Raw genomic sequence first — 21,208 nt, forward strand, 5'->3', positions numbered from 1 at the left:
CCGTTTGGATTCTCCTATGGCTATTTTCTAGCCAAGTATGAAAGCACACTACTATGCCAGATGAGATGACGCTGAGTTATTAAAAAAATAAACGTAAAATAAAAAAGGAAATGGCAGACTGTGCCTAATTGAAATCCAACCCCTAATAAATTTTCCCACTTCGGTCTTTGCAATGGATATGTGCGTCACTAAGCGCAAAACACAGCGGTCGCAAGTCTCACTACAAATTGCTCACAATTTGCTAGTAGATGCACTGCAGCAAGTACAGCCACCAGCAGATCAACCAGAAATCAAATATATATAACGCTACTGTAGGCGTAAGTAAGCCGTTTGGATTCTCCTATGGCTATTTTCTAGCCAAGTATGAAAGCACACTACTATGCCAGATGAGATGACGCTGAGTTATTAAAAAAATAAACGTAAAATAAAAAAGGAAATGGCAGACTGTGCCTAATTGAAATCCAACCCCTAATAAATTTTCCCACTTCGGTCTTTGCAATGGATATGTGCGTCACTAAGCGCAAAACACAGCGGTCGCAAGTCTCACTACAAATTGCTCACAATTTGCTAGTAGATGCACTGCAGCAAGTACAGCCACCAGCAGATCAACCAGAAATCAAATATATATAACGCTACTGTAGGCGTAAGTAAGCCGTTTGGATTCTCCTATGGCTATTTTCTAGCCAAGTATGAAAGCACACTACTATGCAAGATGAGATGACACTGAGTTATTAAAAAAATAAACGTAAAATAAAAAAGGAAATGGCAGACTGTGCCTAATTGAAATCCAACCCCTAATAAATTTTCCCACTTCGGTCTTTGCAATGGATATGTGCGTCACTAAGCGCAAAACACAGCGGTCGCAAGTCTCACTACAAATTGCTCACAATTTGCTAGTAGATGCACTGCAGCAAGTACAGCCACCAGCAGATCAACCAGAAATCAAATATATATAACGCTACTGTAGGCGTAAGTAAGCCGTTTGGATTCTCCTATGGCTATTTTCTAGCCAAGTATGAAAGCACACTACTATGCCAGATGAGATGACGCTGAGTTATTAAACAAAATAAACGTAAAATAAAAAAGGAAATGGCAGACTGTGCCTAATTGAAATCCAACCCCTAATAAATTTTCCCACTTCGGTCTTTGCAATGGATATGTGCGTCACTAAGCGCAAAACACAGCGGTCGCAAGTCTCACTACAAATTGCTCACAATTTGCTAGTAGATGCACTGCAGCAAGTACAGCCACCAGCAGATCAACCAGAAATCAAATATATATAACGCTACTGTAGGCGTAAGTAAGCCGTTTGGATTCTCCTATGGCTATTTTCTAGCCAAGTATGAAAGCACACTACTATGCAAGATGAGATGACACTGAGTTATTAAAAAAATAAACGTAAAATAAAAAGTAAATGGCAGACTGTGCCTAATTGAAATCAAACCCCTAATAAATTTTCCCACTTTGGTGTTTGAGGTGGATATGTGTGTCACTAAGAGCTAAAACACAACGGTAGCAAGTCCCCCTGCAAATTCCTCACAATATGGTACTAGCTGCAAATAAAAAAAAAAAGTATAACGTTATTGTAGCCCTAAAAAGGGCTGTTGGGTTCTTGGAGAATCACTCCTGCCTAACAGTAAGCTAATAGAACACCCTAACACTTTCCCTGACCAGCAGCAGCTCTCTCCCTAGCGGCATCCAGACACAGAATGATCCGAGCAGCGCGGGCAGCGGCTAGTCTATCCCAGGGTCACCTGATCTGGCCAGCCAACCACTGCTATCGACGTGTAAGGGTACCATGTCATGCTGGGTGGAGTGCAGAGTCTCCTGGCTTGTGATTGGCTCTGTTTCTGGCCGCCAAAAAGCAAAACGGCGGGAGCTGCCATTTTCTCGAGCGGGCGAAGTATTCGTCCGAGCAACGAGCAGTTTCGAGTACGCTAATGCTCGACCGAGCATCACGCTCGGACGAGCATGTTCGCTCATCTCTAGTCGTATACCGTACACTTAAAATACTATATTATCTTTATTCTATAGGTTATACCTAGTTTATATAGTTTTTATATATTTTTACAATTTTACTGGATAAAAACTAATATAAAGAAAATCTCATTTGTTTTAGTTTTAGGGCTTATTTTTTACGTGTTGAGTTGTTCATTTCATTGGTACCATTTAGACGCACATAATTTTTTTAAATCACTTTTTAGAACATTTTTGTGATGGGATTTTATGAAAAATTTAAATTTTTGGCGAGTTTTTTGGGTTTTGTTTTCATGGCGCTCACCGAGTGGGTCCAATAATGTTTGTTAGTTATTGTACAGATTGTTATGGATGTGGCAATACAAAATATGTGTGGTTTTTTTGTGGATTTAGTGTTTTTTTTAACTTTTTACATGTGTATAGGGGATGTTTGTGTTTAGGGGACTTTTACTTTATTTAAGTAATTAATTTTATTAGAAAAACTTTAGTGTTTTTAACTTTTATTTTTTACTTTTTAACAGCTTGGCTTGATTAAATTCATATAACACAATGTAATGTAACACAATGTAACAGATGCATGACACTGTGTTTTGTAACACACAGTGGGGCTCATTTATTTACCTGATCCTCTCGCGATCCCGCGGTGCGTTCTCCGACGTGAATTCGGGTTCTGCCGGGATTCACTAAGGTCGTGCGCCTGATATCCAGTAGGTGTCACTGCCGCGCCGAGGTCCGCCGAGGTCTGCCGGAGTTCACCTGCTTCTTCTTGGTGCATGTAAGTGCTTGATCTTGCGACACATTTTGTTTTTTAAATTACACGGTTTTTCCAAATCCGTCGGGTTGTCTGAAGGCCACGCCCCCCGATTTCTGTCGCGTGAAAGCCGGCGCAATTGCGCCAAAATCCGAACGTGTGTGCGCCAAAAATCGGAAAAGTTCGGGAAACCCGATGAAAGTGCGGCCGCGGAGCCCTTAGTAAATGAGCCCCAGTGTGTTACAGCGGTTCCTGCTAAAAGGCAGGACGCGGCTCCAGGAAGGAGATCACGCAGCCCCAGGGCACTGGCAGACCCCGGGCTGCGAGCGGAGCAGTGGACCCCCCCACCCCCGGAAGCGCCAAGCATGGTGTTACAGGCGGGTTTCAGCTACAATATACAGCCGCAGCCTCTGCTGCAGACTCCGTCTAGGAGCCGGCGCCAGGAGCTTGATGTAATAGTACTGCAATATGCAGGAACGCGCCTCCCGCCATGCAGTACTATTACGTCAAATGTCGGGTAGGGGTTAAAGAAATCTCATAAAATGTAAGCCAATAAATTCAAAAACCCCAGTAAAACGGAGTAACATGATGATATTTCCACATCATTTAATATCATTTTATATAGCGTTTAACAGATCAAATAAACAACCTTCATAAACACAGAGCACAGACTATAAGGGTTGTGAAATTAAAGATATAAAGGGTTTCTGTAAGATAATTGCTCAGTTATGTACCAATTTGTGAGCTGAAAATCCTTTGAAACCCTTGAACATCTGTTCAGATGAGTGTCTTAATGGGAATATTCTTCAAATTGTGTTTCCATATTTGTACAGTCAAAAACATAGGGGGGGAATTATCATACTGTAACGATCATGGGCTGACATATGAAAGCGGCCATGCCCCCCCCCCATTTCCCGCTGGACACATCAAGAACTGTATGCCTCTTGATGCAGCAGATGGCTGGGCGGCTGCAGGTCAAAACTACGGCAGGTTCGACCTGGCGTAGTTTTGCGTAAACTTTCATTCTAAGGTTTTTCAAAATGTAACCCACTCCACTGGCCGTCGCGCCATTTTATTCCCCATCCACACTGACAGGGAGGTGGCGTAGTCACTGGTAAAATCGCAAATTCTTGCATTGGGCGAGAATTTGTGATTATTTCACTGCTTCTATCCATATGACAACGTGGCAAAATGTGAACCTAAAGATATAAACCTCTTGCTTCACGGTTCAACACAATCCACATCTCTACTGTCAGCCATAACAGGCTAAATATAGTTTCATAGCAGATTAAGGTTTAAAAAAAGACATAGGTCCATTAATGTTGTTGTCCCATTTCAACAAATGGTATCAGGGCCGGCCCCGCATCCCGACCCCTAAAGACGTCTATGGGACCGGTCACAGTGTGGTGAGCACACGCTGTCTCAATGCTCCACAATTTAGCTGAGCGGTTGTGCCGTGAAATATAGGAGAGCTCCTGTGCTCCGCAGTGCTCTCGGTGCAGCCGCCAGGCTTTCAACACATGCGTTAACATTGCGTTAACAATTGTAAACAGTAATGTAATTGGGCAAATCACCTCTCCTCAGCTGTTGAAATGCGTTTCAAAATGCAATGAAAACACAACCAAAATGCAATGCGTGACCGCACCCTTAGAATAAATCCCATCCCAAGAATCTAGTTCCCATAGCATGTGATATATGAAAGGCATTCAGGACCCTCTTGAATGTGTCCAGTGTATCAACATTTCAACTATTATAATGTTGTAATGCAAGTTTCTCCCTGGTTTTGCAATATCCAAATATAGAAATTAGTAAGTGCTCATGTTAATGTCCTTTTAATGATGACATCCCCTAAGCCCTGGAATTCCATATGGCTTGTACAACATTAATGGACTCATATAAGATTAAAGACATCTTATCCGCTATTCATTGTAAATCTGTTGGCATCTCAGTTTTTACTCTCAACTACTATTACCTATGGTGCAGCAATATGTTGTACATAAATGCTATAATGATGTGACATCCAGTTGAATTTATTGTTGCATCTAATTCTTTCCAATGGGATATCTCACAGCACCATCCATATCCATATATTTGTGTGCCTGCCCTTTTCTAAGCTTGCATCTTTTCTTAAGCATCCCACAATATTATACTATTTTATCCCATGGGACAGTCCAGGTTTCAGGTTTTGTCCCGGTGTCCCGCCCGGCAAGAGGTATGTGCCGGGCCACCAGCTCTCCTGGCAACTACCAGACGTCGATAGAGTTGAATACAGTGATAATACAGAGAGCTGGCAGCTTCCTGCTCTACCACTGTGGCTCCTCTCCTACTGCTGAATGAAGACGGGCCGGCAGCAACCTGGACTATCCCTATGATAGGAAAGGTGTTGTAGGGGAAGGGCACAGTGAGAAGGGGAGCTGCTTCAGGGCGAGCTGCTTTTTGGGGGCAAAATTAGAGGGTGAGGTGCTGGGGGCACAAAAAGAGGGGGCTTTAATATATTATACAAAGTTGGGAGCACAATATAAAAGGGGGAGATGAGATTATACTGTGTGGGAATGGGGTAAGGGGAGGAGCAAAAGGCGTGGCTTATGGGGAAAAATTCTGTGGCACACTATTTTTGCACTTTTTACTCCAATGATAGTGACTTTTACTCCTCGATGTCTAACAAGTTTGTTAACAGTTGTGGGGAACGGTGCTGAGTGATAATACCAATCTGTGTGTCTAAATGGGGAACCTATACACCCTATGGAAAGTAATGAAAGTGTTAATTCACACTTTATTTATTGATTCATTACCCATTTACTGTGTATTTTATGAAGACAAATAAAGGTTATATTTTAGTATTTCCATTGTTCAGTGTATCTATTCAGAATTGGGAGATACATTTCATTCATGTTGTCAGATCAGTGCGATAGCCATGCTGTTTTGTAACTCTTTCTCTGCTATGAAAGTTGGGAAAGGTCTGTGTTATGTTCATTAGCACAAGGATGGGTTTCACATAGAAAGCTTCACATACAGACAATTAGGGGAATGTAAGCAAGCTCTTGCAATGATATGGGGGAGGGTTGTGGTGGTGGTAGAGGGCCAATAAAACTGATAAGTTACAAAATATTTAATTTCCTGTTTACTTTCAAGGTTTGTGTCTGATAATATCTGCCTTATCTTCTCCATGCATGGCATGTGCACTCTGCTATATTATAGGGGGAGATTAAACAGCTGCCTGGTGTTGGTCCAGCTGAGACATTCCACAGAATTCCCAGCATGTGATGTATACATCTAGTAGACAAGTCTATACATGATGGAGAATTCTTGGCACTTTGCTGCCACCTGCTGCTCCTGCTTATTATTACATGCCTCATGTACATATTACATATGCTAGTACACAGCGATAAATACATTAGGTTAGTTTTGATAATTATTTTAAATATGTTACTGGGAACATGTATATAATATTAGTTTAATTTATTTTCTGTAGTAAAAAAAATCATTGTGGAAATATGAGAAACATGTGTGTCCTGGTTATTTGCATTAGACAATAAACGTAGATATAGTTGAAATTTCAGACACAGCAGCCCAGGACAGGGGGACAATCCTTTAATCTAGAAGTGCCCCACTGAATTTGGATGTACACTGTATGTATCTTTATACGATTTATGGCAGCTCTAGTAAATGGGGATTGTTTATTTGAAGTTGCTACAGTACTGCTCTTTCACATTAGAGTGAATTCACATGGACAAGTGCTCCAGCCGTAGCCCGAGCTAGAAGACTTTGGTGAGCTACAGAGGAGGAGGCATAAACGATACTCACCCCTCCCCTCTGCATTGGAGATCGCACCGCGCAGCCGTTCTTACGGCCAAACACAGATCAAGGTCTATCTTATGTGCAGGCACAGTACAGTGAGCTGTGGTCGCCATAGCCATCTATGAGGGACGTATATCCAGCAGCAAATTTGCAGAGCCTGACTGCTGCTGTCAGCTGAGCTTGTGGTTCAGAACACTGATCCCTACTGTATAACCAATAGATTAATGAGTCATTAATGTAACAGGTAAACCACATAGAAAACATGGCTAATATTGACCGGATTAAGGGTCAGTGACAACCCCAAGATCCCCTTGCAATATTTTGGGTTTTTATGGCAGCTAGAGACATAACAGTGACCCCCCTAATTATAATTTTGGTATTTTTTTAAATAAAAGTTAATCATCAAGCTCGATGTCAGCTATGTCAACAAATAAATAATAAGATAAATCTTTAGAAAGGCGATGGTAAAACATTGCTCAATCATTTTGAGCACCCTCCTCCCCATAGAGCATAGTACATACACTGTCATTTAGTAAATTGTATAAAAAATAGGTTTTAAAGAAAAAAAAATATAGTACCTTTCAATACCATGTGCAATAGGCACTTGTCCCCTGGAGTGGCTGGAAAGGAGCAGTTTCCCCTCCACCTCGAGAAACCTCTCCTCCATGTGTCCTTTTCAAATACATGAAAATCCCATCACTCGGGAGTGGCTATAGAGGAGCAGGGGGCATCGCTCAGCCAGTCAAGAATGGTCAAAGAGTTGTTTTGAAGCCACTGCTTTGTTATTTTAGCTGTGTGCTTAGGGTCATTGTCTTGTTGGAAGGTGAACCTCTGGCCCAGTCTGAGGTCCAGAGCACTGCTACTATCATGTTTCACTGTTCAATCTTTGTCTCATCAGACTAGAGAATCTTCTTTTTCTTAGTCAGGGAGTCTTTCATGTGTTTTTGCAAACTGTATGCAGCTTTCATATGTCTTGCACTGAGGAGAGGCTTCTGTCGGCACACTCTGCTATAAAGCCCCGACTGGTGGAGGCTGCAGTGATAGGTGACTTTGTGCAACTTTCTCCCATCTCCATACTGCATCTCTGGAACTCTGCCACAGTGATCTTGGGATTACTCTTTACCTCTCTCTTGGGGTTCTCTTTACCTTTGGCTGGATGGCCAGGTTGAGGAAAAGTTGTGGTCGTCACAAACTTTTTCAATTTAAGGATTATGGAGACCACTGCGCTCTCATGAACCTTGAGTGCTGCAGAAATTCTTTTTTAACCTTGACCAGATCTGTGCCATGCCAAAATTCTGTCTCTGAGCTCCTTGGGCAATTCCTTAGACCATGATTCTCATGAGCTCTGACATGCACTGTAAGCTCTTATATTGACAGGCGTTCGCCTTTCCTAATCAAGTCCAATCAGTTTAATTAAACACAGCTGGACTACAATGAAGGATTAGAACCACCCAAACGAGAATCAGAAGAAAGTGGACAGCATATGAGTTAAATATGAGTGTCACAGCAAAGGGTCTGAATACTTACAACAATGTGATATATTCCGTTTTTCTTTTTTAATCAATTAGCAAAAATATTTACATTTCAGTTTTTATCTGTCAAAATGGGATGCAGAGTGTACAATAATAAGCAAGAAAGATTTTTTTTTGATCTTACCAATTGTCTGCAATGAAACAAAGAGTGAAAATTTAAAGGAGTCTGATTACCTTCTATCCAACTGTTTGTGTATATGCAAAAATTGTAAGCTGGATAAAAAATCTAGCATCCTCTTGTCTAAGTTCTCAACTACTATTAAATGGCCTGGCTTCATTTCTAAAAAAATATTAAATAAAAAATCTACCAAACTTTTGGCACCATTTCTGGCATAGTGGCACATCTTGAGCCATCTCAAACTTGATTCCCTTCGCAGTGTAAAGAAAAGTAAGTTAATTTCTTTTAAGAATTAGTTAGCAAAAGGTGTTTCAAATAAGCTTAGACCATTATAAAATAAAGGCACACAAGACCCGGTTACTGACAAATCTGCTCTCTAGAAAAGTTATTGTGAACCATGTCTTGAAGCAAACAACATTTATTATAGCGGAGCATAAACCTAATAAAGATTACTAAAACATTGGTAAACCCTGGGTTCGCACCAATCCCTATTCAGGTAATCTACTTCCCCATGAAGTAAAAATCCAGTTACAATCACTCCAAGAGCACAATTTAGGGACACTTCTACAATATACTAAGTAAACAAGTAAATTCTAAACATAGTGAGGAAGAGAGGAACTCTTCAATTCTCACTTTCCCCAGAAGCAGACAGGTGAAAGCTTTACGCTGTGTTACCCTTACAATATACTTCAGATTTTGTCTGCCTGTCATTATAACTAGGGATGAGCGAACCCATTAAAGTTTGGGTATCAAAACAAAAAAGCACCTCACGCATACCATCACTTACTATAGAATCGCTGCTTCCTGTGATGTCATCAGCAACGATCCTACAGTAAGTGGCGGTACGTGTGCAGTGCTGCCACCAATCACAGGTGTTACAAGTGGGGGTAAGCATTGGGATATAGTACCCGAACATTAACAGGTCTGACTAACAGACAAAACCTGAAGGCTATTATAAGGGTAACACCGTGAATTGTGAGAATTGATTGGTTGGTTCCTCTCTTTTACCGGTGGCCACTTTGCTAGCGGCAATTTAAAGTGTTACCAGGAATGGATGAACATTGCAGTTCATGTTCACTCACCACTAACCATCCCCCTAGATGCATTCCAGGTAGTTTGCAAATTTTGAGCAGCACATGCAAATAATCAATGTGAGGAAAGCAGCTACTACTTAACCGGTTAAGGACCGGGCCCTTTCCTGTTTTTTCATGTCCATTTTTCACTCCCCACCTTCAAAAATCTATAACTTTTTTATTTTTACACGTAAAGAGCTGTGTGATGGCTTGTTTTCTGCGTAACAAATTGCACTTCATAATGATGGTATTAAATATTCCATGCCATGTACTTGGAAGCGGGAAAAAAATTCCAAATGCAATGAAAATGGTGAAAAAACGCATTTGCGCCATTTTCTTGTGGGCTTGGATATTACGTCTTTCACTGAGCGCCCCAAATGACATGTCTACTTTATTCTTTGGGTCGGTACGATTAAGGGGATACCAAATTTGTATAGGTTTTATAATGTTTTCATACATTTACAAAAATTAAAACCTCCTGTACAAAAATATTTTTTTTGATTTTGCCAACTTCTGGCGCTAATAACTTTTTTATACTTTGGTGTACGAAGCTGTGGGTGGTGTCATTTTTTGCGAAATTTGATAATATTTTCAATGATATCATTTTTAGGACTGTACGACCTTTTGATCACTTTTTATAGATTTTTTTAGATTTTTCAAAATGACTTTGGGCGCTATTTTCCGTTACGGGGTTAAACGCATTGAAAAACCGTTATCATATTTTGATAGGTCGGGCATTTTCGGACGCGTCGATACCTGATGTGTTTATGATTTTTACTGTTTATTTATATTTATGTCAGTTCTAGGGAAAGGGGAGTGATTTGAAATTTTAGGTTTTTTTATTATAATTTTTTTTTTTAAACTTTTTTTTATTTTTATTTATACTATTTTTCAGACTCCCTAGGGTACTTTAACCCTAGGTTGTCTGATCGATCCTATCATATACTGCCATACTACAGTATGGCAGTATATGGGGATTTTCTAACTCATTCATTACAATGTGCTATCAGCACATTGTAATGAAGGGGTTAAAACGAAGACCCGAGGCTACCATGGAGACGGATCGCGTCTCGGGGAGCGGCGATCCCAGGTAAGATGGCGGCGCCCATGCGCCGCTATCTGTTTGAGGCTGCCGGCAGCTTTGCCGGCAGCCCACACTGTAAAAACACCCGCGATCGGTGCTAGCACCGATCGCGGATGTTACCGGTAAGCCTTTGCTGCAATATGCAGCAAAGACTTACCGGCTATGGAGAGGGCTCAGCCCGTGAGGTGGCCCTCCAGAAAAATGAAATAGATTGAGTGCCTGTATGTTGCAGTCCAAAAAAGTTTTCAAACCAGAGGAGCAGGTAGGTGGCCCTCCAGAAAAATGAAATAGATTGAGTGCCTGTATGTGGCAGTCCAAAAAAGTTTTCAAACCAGAGGAGCAGGTAGGTGGCCCTCCAGAAAAATGAAATAGATTGAGTGCCTGTATGTGGCAGTCCAAAAAAGTTTTCAAACCAGAGGAGCAGGTAGGTGGCCCTCCAGAAAAATGAAATAGATTGAGTGCCTGTATGTGGCAGTCCAAAAAAGTTTTCAAACCAGAGGAGCAGGTAGGTGGCCCTCCAGAAAAATGAAATAGATTGAGTGCCTGTATGTGGCAGTCCAAAAAAGTTTTCAAACCAGAGGAGCAGGTAGGTGGCCCTCCAGAAAAATTGAATAGATTGAGTGCCTGTATGTGGCACTCCCAAAAATTGTTTAAAACAGAAGACCGGGTAGGTGGCCCTCCAGAAAAATTAAATGCATAAAGTACTATAGCTAGAGCCAGTGGGCCCTGTCAAAAAATAGCCAGTTTCCTCTGCTTTAGTGTACAAAGAGGGGGAGAAGGAGCAAAATGAGGAGGAGGAGGAGTGCATAAATTATTCAGGTTGAGCTTCCTTCACCTGATGGAGATTGGAAATTATGAGAAATCCAGGCTTTATTCATCTTAATAAGCGTCAGCCTGTCAGCGCTGTCAGTCGACAGGCGTGTACGCTTATCGGTGATGATGCCACCAGCTGCACTGAAAACCCGCTCGGACAAGACGCTAGCGGCAGGGCAGGCAAGAACCTCCAAGGCGTACAGCGCCAGTTCGTGCCACATGTCCAGCTTTGAAAGCCAGTAGTTGTAGGGAGCTGTGTGATCATTTAGGACGATGGTATGGTCAGCTACGTACTCCCTCACCATCTTTCTGTAAAGATCAGCCCTACTCTGCCGAGACTGGGGACAGGTGACAGTGTCTTGCTGGGGTGACATAAAGCTGGCAAAAGCCTTGTAAAGCGTACCCTTGCCAGTGCTGGACAAGCTGCCTGCTCGCCTACTCTCCCTCGCTACTTGTCCCGCAGAACTACGCACTCTGCCGCTAGCGCTGTCAGAAGGGAAATACTGTTTCAGCTTGTGCACCAGGGCCTGCTGGTATTCATGCATTCTCACACTCCTTTCCTCTCCAGGGATGAGAGTGGAAAGATTTTGCTTGTACCGTGGGTCCAGGAGAGTGAATACCCAGTAATCGGAGCTGGAATAAATTCTTTGAACGCGAGGGTCACGGGATAGGCAGCCTAGCATGAAATCTGCCAGAGTCCCAACGCGCAAGAATTCACTCCCCTCACTGGCCTGACTGCCCATTTCCTCCTCCTCCAACTCCTCCAACTCCTCTTCTTCTGCCCATACACGCTGAACAGTGAAGGTCTGAGCAATGCTCCCCTCTTGTGTCTCGCCAACATTCTCCTCCTCTTCCTCCTCATCCTCCTCCACCTCCTCCGATATGCGCTGAGAAACAGACCTGAGGGTGCTTTGGCTATCAACAAGGGAATCTTCTTCCCCCGTCTCTTGTGACGAGCGCAAAGCTTCCGACTTCATGCTGATCAGAGAGTTTTTCAACAGGCCAAGCAGCGGGATGGTGAGGCTGATGATGGCGGCATCGCCACTGACCATCTGTGTTGACTCCTCAAAGTTACTCAGCACCTGACAGATATCAGACATCCACGTCCACTCCTCATTGTAGACTTGAGGAAGCTGACTGACCTGACTACCAGTTCTGGTGGAAGTTGACATCTGGCAGTCTACAATCGCTCTGCGCTGCTGGTAAACTCTGGATAACATGGTTAATGTTGAATTCCACCTCGTGGGCACGTCGCACAACAGTCAGTGAGCGGGCAGTTGGAGGCGGCGCTGCGCTGCCCTGAGAGTGGCAGCATCTGTGCTGGACTTCCTGAAATGCGCACAGATGCGGCGCACCTTCGTGAGCAAATCTGACAGATTGGGGTATGTCTTGAGGAAACGCTGAACTATCAGATTTAACACATGGGCCAGGCATGGCACATGTGTCAGTCTGCCGAGTTGCAGAGCCGCCACCAGGTTACGGCCGTTGTCACACACAACCATGCCTGGCTTCAGGTTCAGCGGTGCCAGCCACAGATCAGTCTGCGCCGTGATGCCCTGTAATAGATCTTGGGCGGTGTGCCTTTTATCGCCTAGGCTCAGCAGTTTGAGCACCGCCTGCTGTCGCTTAGCGACGGCACTGCTGCTGTGCCTAGAGCTAGCAACTGATGGCGCCATGCCCACGGATGGTAGTTCGGAGGAGGAGGTGGAGGAGGGGTGGGAGGAGGAGGAGGCATAGTAGACCTTTGAGACCTGGACCGAGGTAGGCCCCGCAATCCTCGGCGTCGGCAATATATGACCAGCCCCAGGGTCAGACTCGGTCCCAGCCTCCACCAAGTTAACCCAATGTGCCGTCAGCGATATATAGTGGCCCTGCCCGGCAGCACTCGTCCACGTGTCCGTGGTCAGGTGGACCTTGTCAGAAACGGCGTTGGTCAGGGCACGGATGATGTTGTCTGACACGTGCTGGTGCAGGGCTGGGACGGCACATCGGGAAAAGTAGTGGCGGCTGGGGACCGAATACCGAGGGGCGGCCGCCGCCATGAGGTTGCGAAAGGCCTCGGTCTCTACTAGCCTATAGGGCAGCATCTCCAGGCTAAGCAATCTGGAGATGTGGACATTAAGGGCTTGGGCGTGCGGGTGGGTTGCACTATATTTTCTTTTCCTCTCCAGCGTCTGGGGTATGGAGAGCTGAACGCTGGTGGATGCTGTGGAGGATCGTGGAGGCGATGATGGGGTTTTTGTGCCAGGGTCCTGGGCAGGGGGCTGACTATCAGCTGACACAGGGGAAGGAGCAGTGGTGTGCACGCCCGGAGGTGAACGGGCTTGGTGCCACTGATTCGGGTGTTTAGCATTCATATGCCTGCGCATACTGGTGGTAGTTAAGCTAATAGTGGTGGAACCCCTGCTGATCCTGGTTTGGCAAAGGTTGCACACCACAGTCCGTCGGTCATCCGGTGTTTCCTTAAAGAACCTCCAGACTTCTGAAAATCTAGCCCTCGCCGCGGGAGCCCTCGCCACGGGAGCTTCACTACGTGACACATTTGGCGCTGATGCACCTGCTCTGGCCCTGCCTCTCCGTCTGGCCCCACCACTGCCTCTTCCAACCTGTTCTGCTATAGGACTCTCCTCCGTCTCAGAAGCACTGTGTTCACCCAGCCTCTCAACCCAGCTTGGGTCTGTCACCTCATCATCCTCCGATCCCTCAGTCTGCTCCCCCCTCGGACTTCCTGCCCTGATAACAACTTCACCACTGTCTGACAACCGTGTCTCCTCATCGTCGGACACCTCTTTACACACTTCTTCCACTACGTCAAGAAGGTCATCATCACCCACAGACTGCGACTGGTGGAAAACCTGGGCATCGGAAAATTGCTCAGCAGCAACCGGACAAGTGGTTTGTGACTGTGGGAAGGGTCCAGAAAACAGTTCCTCAGAGTATGGCGGTTCAAATGCCAAATTTTCCTGGGAGGGGGCAGACTGGGGGGGAGGAGGCTGAGGTGCAGGAGCTGGAGGAGTGCCGATTTCGGTGACATGGGTGGACTGCGTGGAAGACTGACTGGTGGACAAATTGCTCGAAGCATTGTCGGCAATCCACGACATCACCTGTTCGCACTGTTCTGGCCTCAACAGTGCTCTACCACGAGTCCCAGTAACTTCAGACATGATGAACCTAGGGAGTGTAGCTCTGCGGCGTTCCCCTGCTCCCTCATCAGCAGGTGGTGTCTCACCCCACCCAGGACCACGGCCTCTGACCCCTGCAGTAGATGGACGCCCACGTCCCCGCCCTCGTCCTCTACCCCTAGCCCTCGGGTTAAACATTTTGAAAATGAAAGTTATATAACTTTAATTTTTTTTTAAACTTTTTTGTGTGTTATTTTGTGTTTTTTAGTTTTTTTTTGTGTTTTTTAGTTTTTAAAACCAAACAATGCTATCCTATTGCTATGGCTATTTTCTAGCCAAGTATGAAAGCACACTGATGAGATGACGCTGAGTTATGAAAAAATAAACGTAAAATAAAAAGGAAATGGCAGACTGTGCCTAATTGAAATCCAACCCCTAATAAATTTTCCCACTTCGGTCTTTGCGATGGATATGTGCGTCACTAAGCGCTAAACACAGCGGTCGCAAGTCTCACTCCAAATTCCTCACAATTGGCTAGTATATGCACTGCAGCAAGGACAGCCACCAGCAGATCAACCAGAAATAAAATATATATAACGCTATTGTAGGCGTAAGTAAGCCGTTTGGATTCTCCTTTGGCTATTTTCTAGCCAAGTATGAAAGCACACTGATGAGATGACGCTGAGTTATGAAAAAATAAACGTAAAATAAAAAGGAAATGGCAGACTGTGCCTAATTGAAATCCAACCCCTAATAAATTTTCCCACTTCGGTCTTTGCGATGGATATGTGCGTCACTAAGCGCTAAACACAGCGGTCGCAAGTCTCACTCCAAATTCCTCACAATTGGCTAGTATATGCACTGCAGCAAGGACAGCCACCAGCAGATCAACCAGAAATAAAATATATATAACGCTATTGTAGGCGTAAGTAAGCCGTTTGGATTCTCCTTTGGCTATTTTCTAGCCAAGTATGAAAGCACACTGATGAGATGACGCTGAGTTATGAAAAAATAAACGTAAAATAAAAAGGAAATGACAGACTGTGCCTAATTGAAATCCAACCCCTAATAAATTTTCCCACTTCGGTGTTTGAGGTGGATATGTGTGTCACTAAGAGCTAAACACAACGGTAGCAAGTCCCCCTGCAAATTCCTCACAATATGGTACTAGCTGCACTACTAGTGCCAGCAAGCCCAGCCACAAGCAAACAAAAAAAAAAAAAGTATAACGTTATTGTAGCCCTAAGAAGGGCTGTTGGGTTCTTGTTGAATCACTCCTGCCTAACAGTAATCTACTAGCACCCTAACGCTGTCCCTGACCAGCAGCAGCTCTCTCCCTAGCGGCATCCAGACACAGAATGATCCGAGCAGCGCGGGCAGCGGCTAGTCTATCCCAGGGTCACCTGATCTGGCCAGCCAACCACTGCTATCGACGTGTAAGGGTACCACGTCATGCTGGGTGGAGTGCAGAGTCTCCTGGCTTGTGATTGGCTCTGTTTCTGGCCGCCAAAAAGCAAAACGGCGGGAGCTGCCATTTTCTCGAGCGGGCGAAGTATTCGTCCGAGCAACGAGCAGTTTCGAGTACGCTAATGCTCGAACGAGCATCAAGCTCGGACGAGTATGTTCGCTCATCTCTAGTATATACACCTGTACTCTGATAATGTAACCACATTTTCACCCCACAGAACTAGAAGGATAATAATGTGTCTGCTTAGAGAGGCCTTGCCCACACCCTGGGATTTTTTACTGAACACCATAGAGAGTGATAGGAGCTAAAACAGCAATAAAACGGAGTAATATTATAAAGTAAGAGGTTAAAATGATCTTTATTGTGTTAACATCACGAGGGGATAGAAATTTGAGAATTGTCTTTCGTGGTAAAACCTCTTTAAGTATCCCAGTCTGACTCTGTAAAGGTCTAAGCCCATGAGCCTTCACCACCCCCTCTTATCGGGACCAAAATGTGTTGTCAAGGTTAACATTTATAACACTTCTTTATTATCCCTTTAAATGAGCACAATCAGGTTCGCTTTTCATTCACACATTGAGGCTCTTAAAGGAGTGATAGGGAATCTAACCTCCTGTCCACACAAAACTCCCAACACCAGAAAGATTACCATTATTACTGTTTACACCGTAAATTGTTTTTTGGGAGCGTTCTGTAGATTAAAGCTTGAAAATATAGTAAGAAGTATATTGGTGCAAAATCCATTTATGAACCCGTATGTGATATTCTATCAGCTATGTGAAGTCTTGTTTAGTATGCGTGGCTGTCCAGAACAACACAATGTAAATTAATATTGATTTCTCAGTCGTGTTTACTAAGCACCACAATCCACTTAAAAAGAACATCGCAGCTGAGATGCCACAGTGTATATTAACAAGCAAAAGATCAAAATAAGTTACACTATTCTCAACAAACAGAGAGGAACATCCAATCCAACTGATGATGATGCATTAGGACACAATTTTCAAGAGTTCTAGCACTTACTGATATTGGTCTCTAGACAGTCTTGTATATTAATAACTGTGAGCGAGCACAGTTCAGGCCATTCCATCAAAATATTGACTTCACAGCTTTTTCTTTAATTACTCACCCTCCTTAATGATATCTCATGTATAGATTTCTCAGAAAATGCAGGAACTACAGTTATTAGTAGCAGCGTGGATTTAGCATCTTAAAATTTGCAAATATGCATATGCTTTGAAGTTTTTAGTGAGCTTGTTGTAAAGTGAATATCCAAAACTCTGTGTTGTGCAACATCTCAATATATAAAGCTCTGATAAAGCTAGCAAACACTGCAGCACCATATCCTCAGTACATCAGACCAAGCTTACAGCCATCCGGCGGTCCGCGGAGGTGGTCACCACCAGCCTATGACATGGGAGGGGTGGTGCAGGGAAGAAGCAGCGCCTCAGACTGCCCCCTCATGAATACGCCGGACTGCTGTGAGCTTGGTCCTGCTTTCCTAGGGTACGGCACTGCAGTGTTTGCTAGCTTTATTAGGGTGTTCCAATAAAGCTAGCAGTTTAGCACTGCTCCATCTGAGATAGGACTATGAGTTGCTCCTAGTACATTTTTTTGGCGTGACAAGTCCTCTTTAATGGAAATCAACCATTAATATTCAACTAAATTAACCCAAACATAATTACCTAAAGTCCTCTTCTCCAGGGTCCCAGTGCTTGTCTTCTTTAATTTTGACACATCATTGAAAAAAAAAGTTAGAAAAAGAGTTAATTATTCACGCCGCTCATGTGTCATCACCTCCTTCTCCTATACTGGGAGAGGGAGGTGACGTCATTCGAGATTCGTGAATTCACGCCTCGTGCATGATAGATACCTCCCTCTCCCATGTTGGAGCAGGAGTTGATGTCACACGGGAGGTGTGAATAATTAACAGACATCATGTCCCTGTTCTCAAAGCAGCTTATTCTAACTTTTTTTTACAGTGATCCCGATGTGTCAAGCTTAGTCCTTTTAGGAGAGAGTAATGGAAATTAAAAATGGAAGGTGAGTGGAAGACCTGCCATTCCTCATAGACTCCAACAGACCTCCTGTTATCACCTACTTTTACCATATTATTTTAATTCAAGTACATTGGAGATCTTCTTTAAAACTCTTATGACAAATAAATGCCCCTTAATAACAATAAATGTGAGGATGTTAGTGTGATGTGAGTAAATTGTATCACCCTTCGTCGTGGGCAATAGGCACAATACCGAATTCACATGTCGCACAATTCAGAGGTTGGGGGAGGAGCTTGGCTTGATTGCATTTACAGAAAAACTGGAAAGAGGACCACACATTTTGCATTGTATAGATATAAAGACAGGGTGCTAATTTCTGATCTCACATGTTCAGTGTAATCGTTTATGCAATCAGGCTTAGCTCCTCCCTGTAACCTCTCAAAATGCAATTCAAACATTAAGTGTGAACAAGGCCTAAGGCAAAATAAACTCATTTTAATCTCAGTATTTCAAGCAATTAATGTATGCCAACAACTTGCCCCTAAACTAATCAGCTGTTCTGCCATTGTGAACACAGGGCACGGACTCGGAACCAGTCCTTTGCGAAGGGGCTGGAAGCTGTTAATGCATCCATGACTTTCATAGAATAGAATGGGATGATTTCCAACTAGACACTTGAAGCTAACTGTTTCGGGGTTCATGCCCTGTGTTTAGGGCAGGAACCATGTTTTGATCCACGAATGACAATCTATTAAAATTTTAACTTAAAGGGAACCTGTCACCAGGAGACCCATTTTTAGAACTCCCCCAGTCCCCACAGAGCATAGTACATACACTGCCAAAGTGTTTTTGTATTAAAAATTGGTTTTACAGAAAAAAAGATATGTTATATTGTACCTTTCATTAGCATGTGCTGTGTGACTAGGCAGTTGCCAAATGGGAGGGTTTTGAAAGGAGCAGCTCCCCCCCATGCTTGGGGAACACCTTCTCCATGTGACCTTTTCAAATATATGAAAACACCCATCACTGGGCTTAGTGACGCCCCCTGCTCTACAGCCAATCCTGAGTGTGGCTGAGTTATTCATATATTTGAAAAGGTCACATATTTCCCAAGGTTGGGGGGGGGGACTGCTCCCTTCCAGCACCTCCCATTTGGCAACTGCCTAGTCACACAGCAGATGCTAATGAAAGGTACAATATAACATATCTTTTTTTCTGTAAAACCTATTTTTTATACAAAAACACTTTGGCAGTGTATGTACTATGCTCTGTGGGGACTGGGGGAGTGCTAGAAATGGGTCTCCTGATGACAGGTTCCCTTTAATTTTGCGCAGATCATTCACATCCTGACATTGCATCCCCTTCTGTGAGCAGTCCATTGACCAAATACAGACTGCCATACCTGGTCCCTGCATTCAGCTCAAAGCAGGAGGGCAGCAAACTCCCTGCAGGCCAGAATTGGTATTTGTAGATTCTGATAACAACATTGCTTAGGCCTTGTGATTGAAAACACTTGTATATCACTTATATAATATAGTGCTTCAATTAACATTACAATAAATTGAAACACACAGAAATACACTATAAAACTTCAGGTACATTTTGTTTTAACATCAAATGAAGAATCCAAGGAAGCAGCACTCCAATGACTTATGAATGGTTTATTCACAAACAGTGAGAAACATACGACAATGCAGTCCCTCCACAAGTGCCCTGTTTATGATGTCATCAATTACACTAATATATATATATATATACATATATATATATATATATATATATATATATATGGGCTGCAACTGTTGCACACTGTTATGTTATGTATACATTGTATTTAGCTGCCATTGAGTCTCTGTATGAACATGCAGATCACATGCAGGATAGAACATATAGCCATAAACAATAGATTCCTTTCCATCACTGTATCTATTGCTACATCTTTAGATATTTCTATAGGCATAATATCATGATAGGTGACCCTTACCTGCTTCCATGACTTCACACTGCTGTCCAAATACATGGGAAAAGGTGACAGGCCCAGTAGCATCCATGGCTCTCAATGTCATGTGTGCCTTTCTGTCCAAGGAGACTAGTGCAGCGTGTTTAGCAATATATCAACCCTCAGCCCTGTGACTCCTATAGCACAAATGTTACATACATACAGAGATGGAGTCTTCCCGAGATCCAGAAAGCTCCCTTGTTTCTGCAGCTACATCCTCAGATGCAATTAAAGGAGAGAGAGAGGGATGGGAAAGAGCCTGGCAGCTGCAGACGGTCTTGTAAAGCGATTTCAGTTATTAACTCCCCAATGCAATATCTGCTTTTATTTTGGTCATGTTTGTGAGCTTGGACATCCTCCCAGCTTAGAGCTGATTGAAGGATGGATGTGCCCTACATAAAATTACAGCCAGATATTTAGGATCCCTGGATTGTGCAGCTTTCTGGTAGCCTTTCCATGAAAGACTGAATGCGTCTGTGCTGCTTTCAAGCTCAGCACCACATAAAAAGAAAATAGTACTGCATCCTTTCTCAAAAGTGCAATATAACCAGATCATTATTTTACAGTGTAAGGTTATATATAGGCTTTTCCTAGAGCACATTTTTTAAATACCCAAAACATGGAAGAAGGAGTTATTTCAGCCCATGCTGAATGATTGCATCACAGGTGCTAGAAATGTAAACTTTACAGTAATGCAATATCAGTCATCTATCCTGGTTTGCCACTTTAACTCTTTGTGTCACACCATCATGGCTAGATGTGTAATGAATGGCTGGGTTTCCATTGCAGTGATTACATTTTGCCTGTGATTCGGGAGGAAATGCCTACTCAGCTTGGCACATATTGCTGATGTCATTTTTTAAATGCTTGGCTTCCTACATCGAATGGGCAAGCCAGGAAGACCGCCTGCAACACATATAAATCTCAAGATCCATAAACTATAGGGACAATAAATAGGTAAGCCAGGGAGACCGCCTGCATCACGTATAAAACTGCAGGTCCATAAACTATAGGGGCAATAAATGGATAAGCCAGGGAGACCGCCTGCATCACAAAATTAATATACAGATCCATAAACTATGAGGGCATGGAATTGGCAAGCCAGGAAGACCACCTGCATCACAAAATAAATCTACAGGTCTACCAACTATAGGGGCAAAGAATGGGCAAGCCAGAGAGGCTGCCTGCATCACAAGCAGAGGTGTAGCTTCCAGGGGGGGCACAGGGAATGGTGGCTCCTGGCCTAGGGACTTTGAGGGGCCCACTGATGAGCTTTCAACTCTGTGTCCCTAAGACCACAGTGCAGCCCTGATCTAGACTCTATGGTGATACATGCGTGCCAGCTCCCGACACACATGTATTTCTATTGACCTTCAAGAACCTGTGACAGTTCTTTAAAGCTCCGTTTAGGTCCGCACAGCAAGAAGAGGGAGAGAAAGTGAACATGTGTAAGGTAAGTAGGAGTTTTATGTG

At 43.6% G+C, this 21,208-nt stretch overlaps 1 protein-coding gene across 6 annotated transcripts in view; it reads right to left on the reverse strand.

Moving 5' to 3' along the window:
* Nucleotides 1-20,189, reverse strand: part of KAZN (kazrin, periplakin interacting protein) — a 415,360-nt gene extending 395,171 nt beyond the window's left edge. For 3 of the 6 annotated variants that reach the window (XM_072156136.1, XM_072156133.1, XM_072156137.1), the window contains exon 1: nucleotides 19,721-20,188. In XM_072156136.1, the coding sequence (XP_072012237.1) occupies nucleotides 19,721-19,802 (82 nt within the window). In that variant the 5' untranslated portion in view covers nucleotides 19,803-20,188. Of the gene's footprint in view, nucleotides 1-19,720 lie in introns of all 6 variants that reach the window. The other 3 variants (XM_072156132.1, XM_072156131.1, XM_072156134.1) reach the window with 2 other exon arrangements.
* Between the last annotated feature and the right edge of the window lie 1,019 nt (nucleotides 20,190-21,208).

The sequence above is a fragment of the Engystomops pustulosus genome, chromosome 6 (genome assembly GCF_040894005.1).
Source record: "Engystomops pustulosus chromosome 6, aEngPut4.maternal, whole genome shotgun sequence".
NCBI lineage: Eukaryota > Metazoa > Chordata > Amphibia > Anura > Leptodactylidae > Engystomops > Engystomops pustulosus.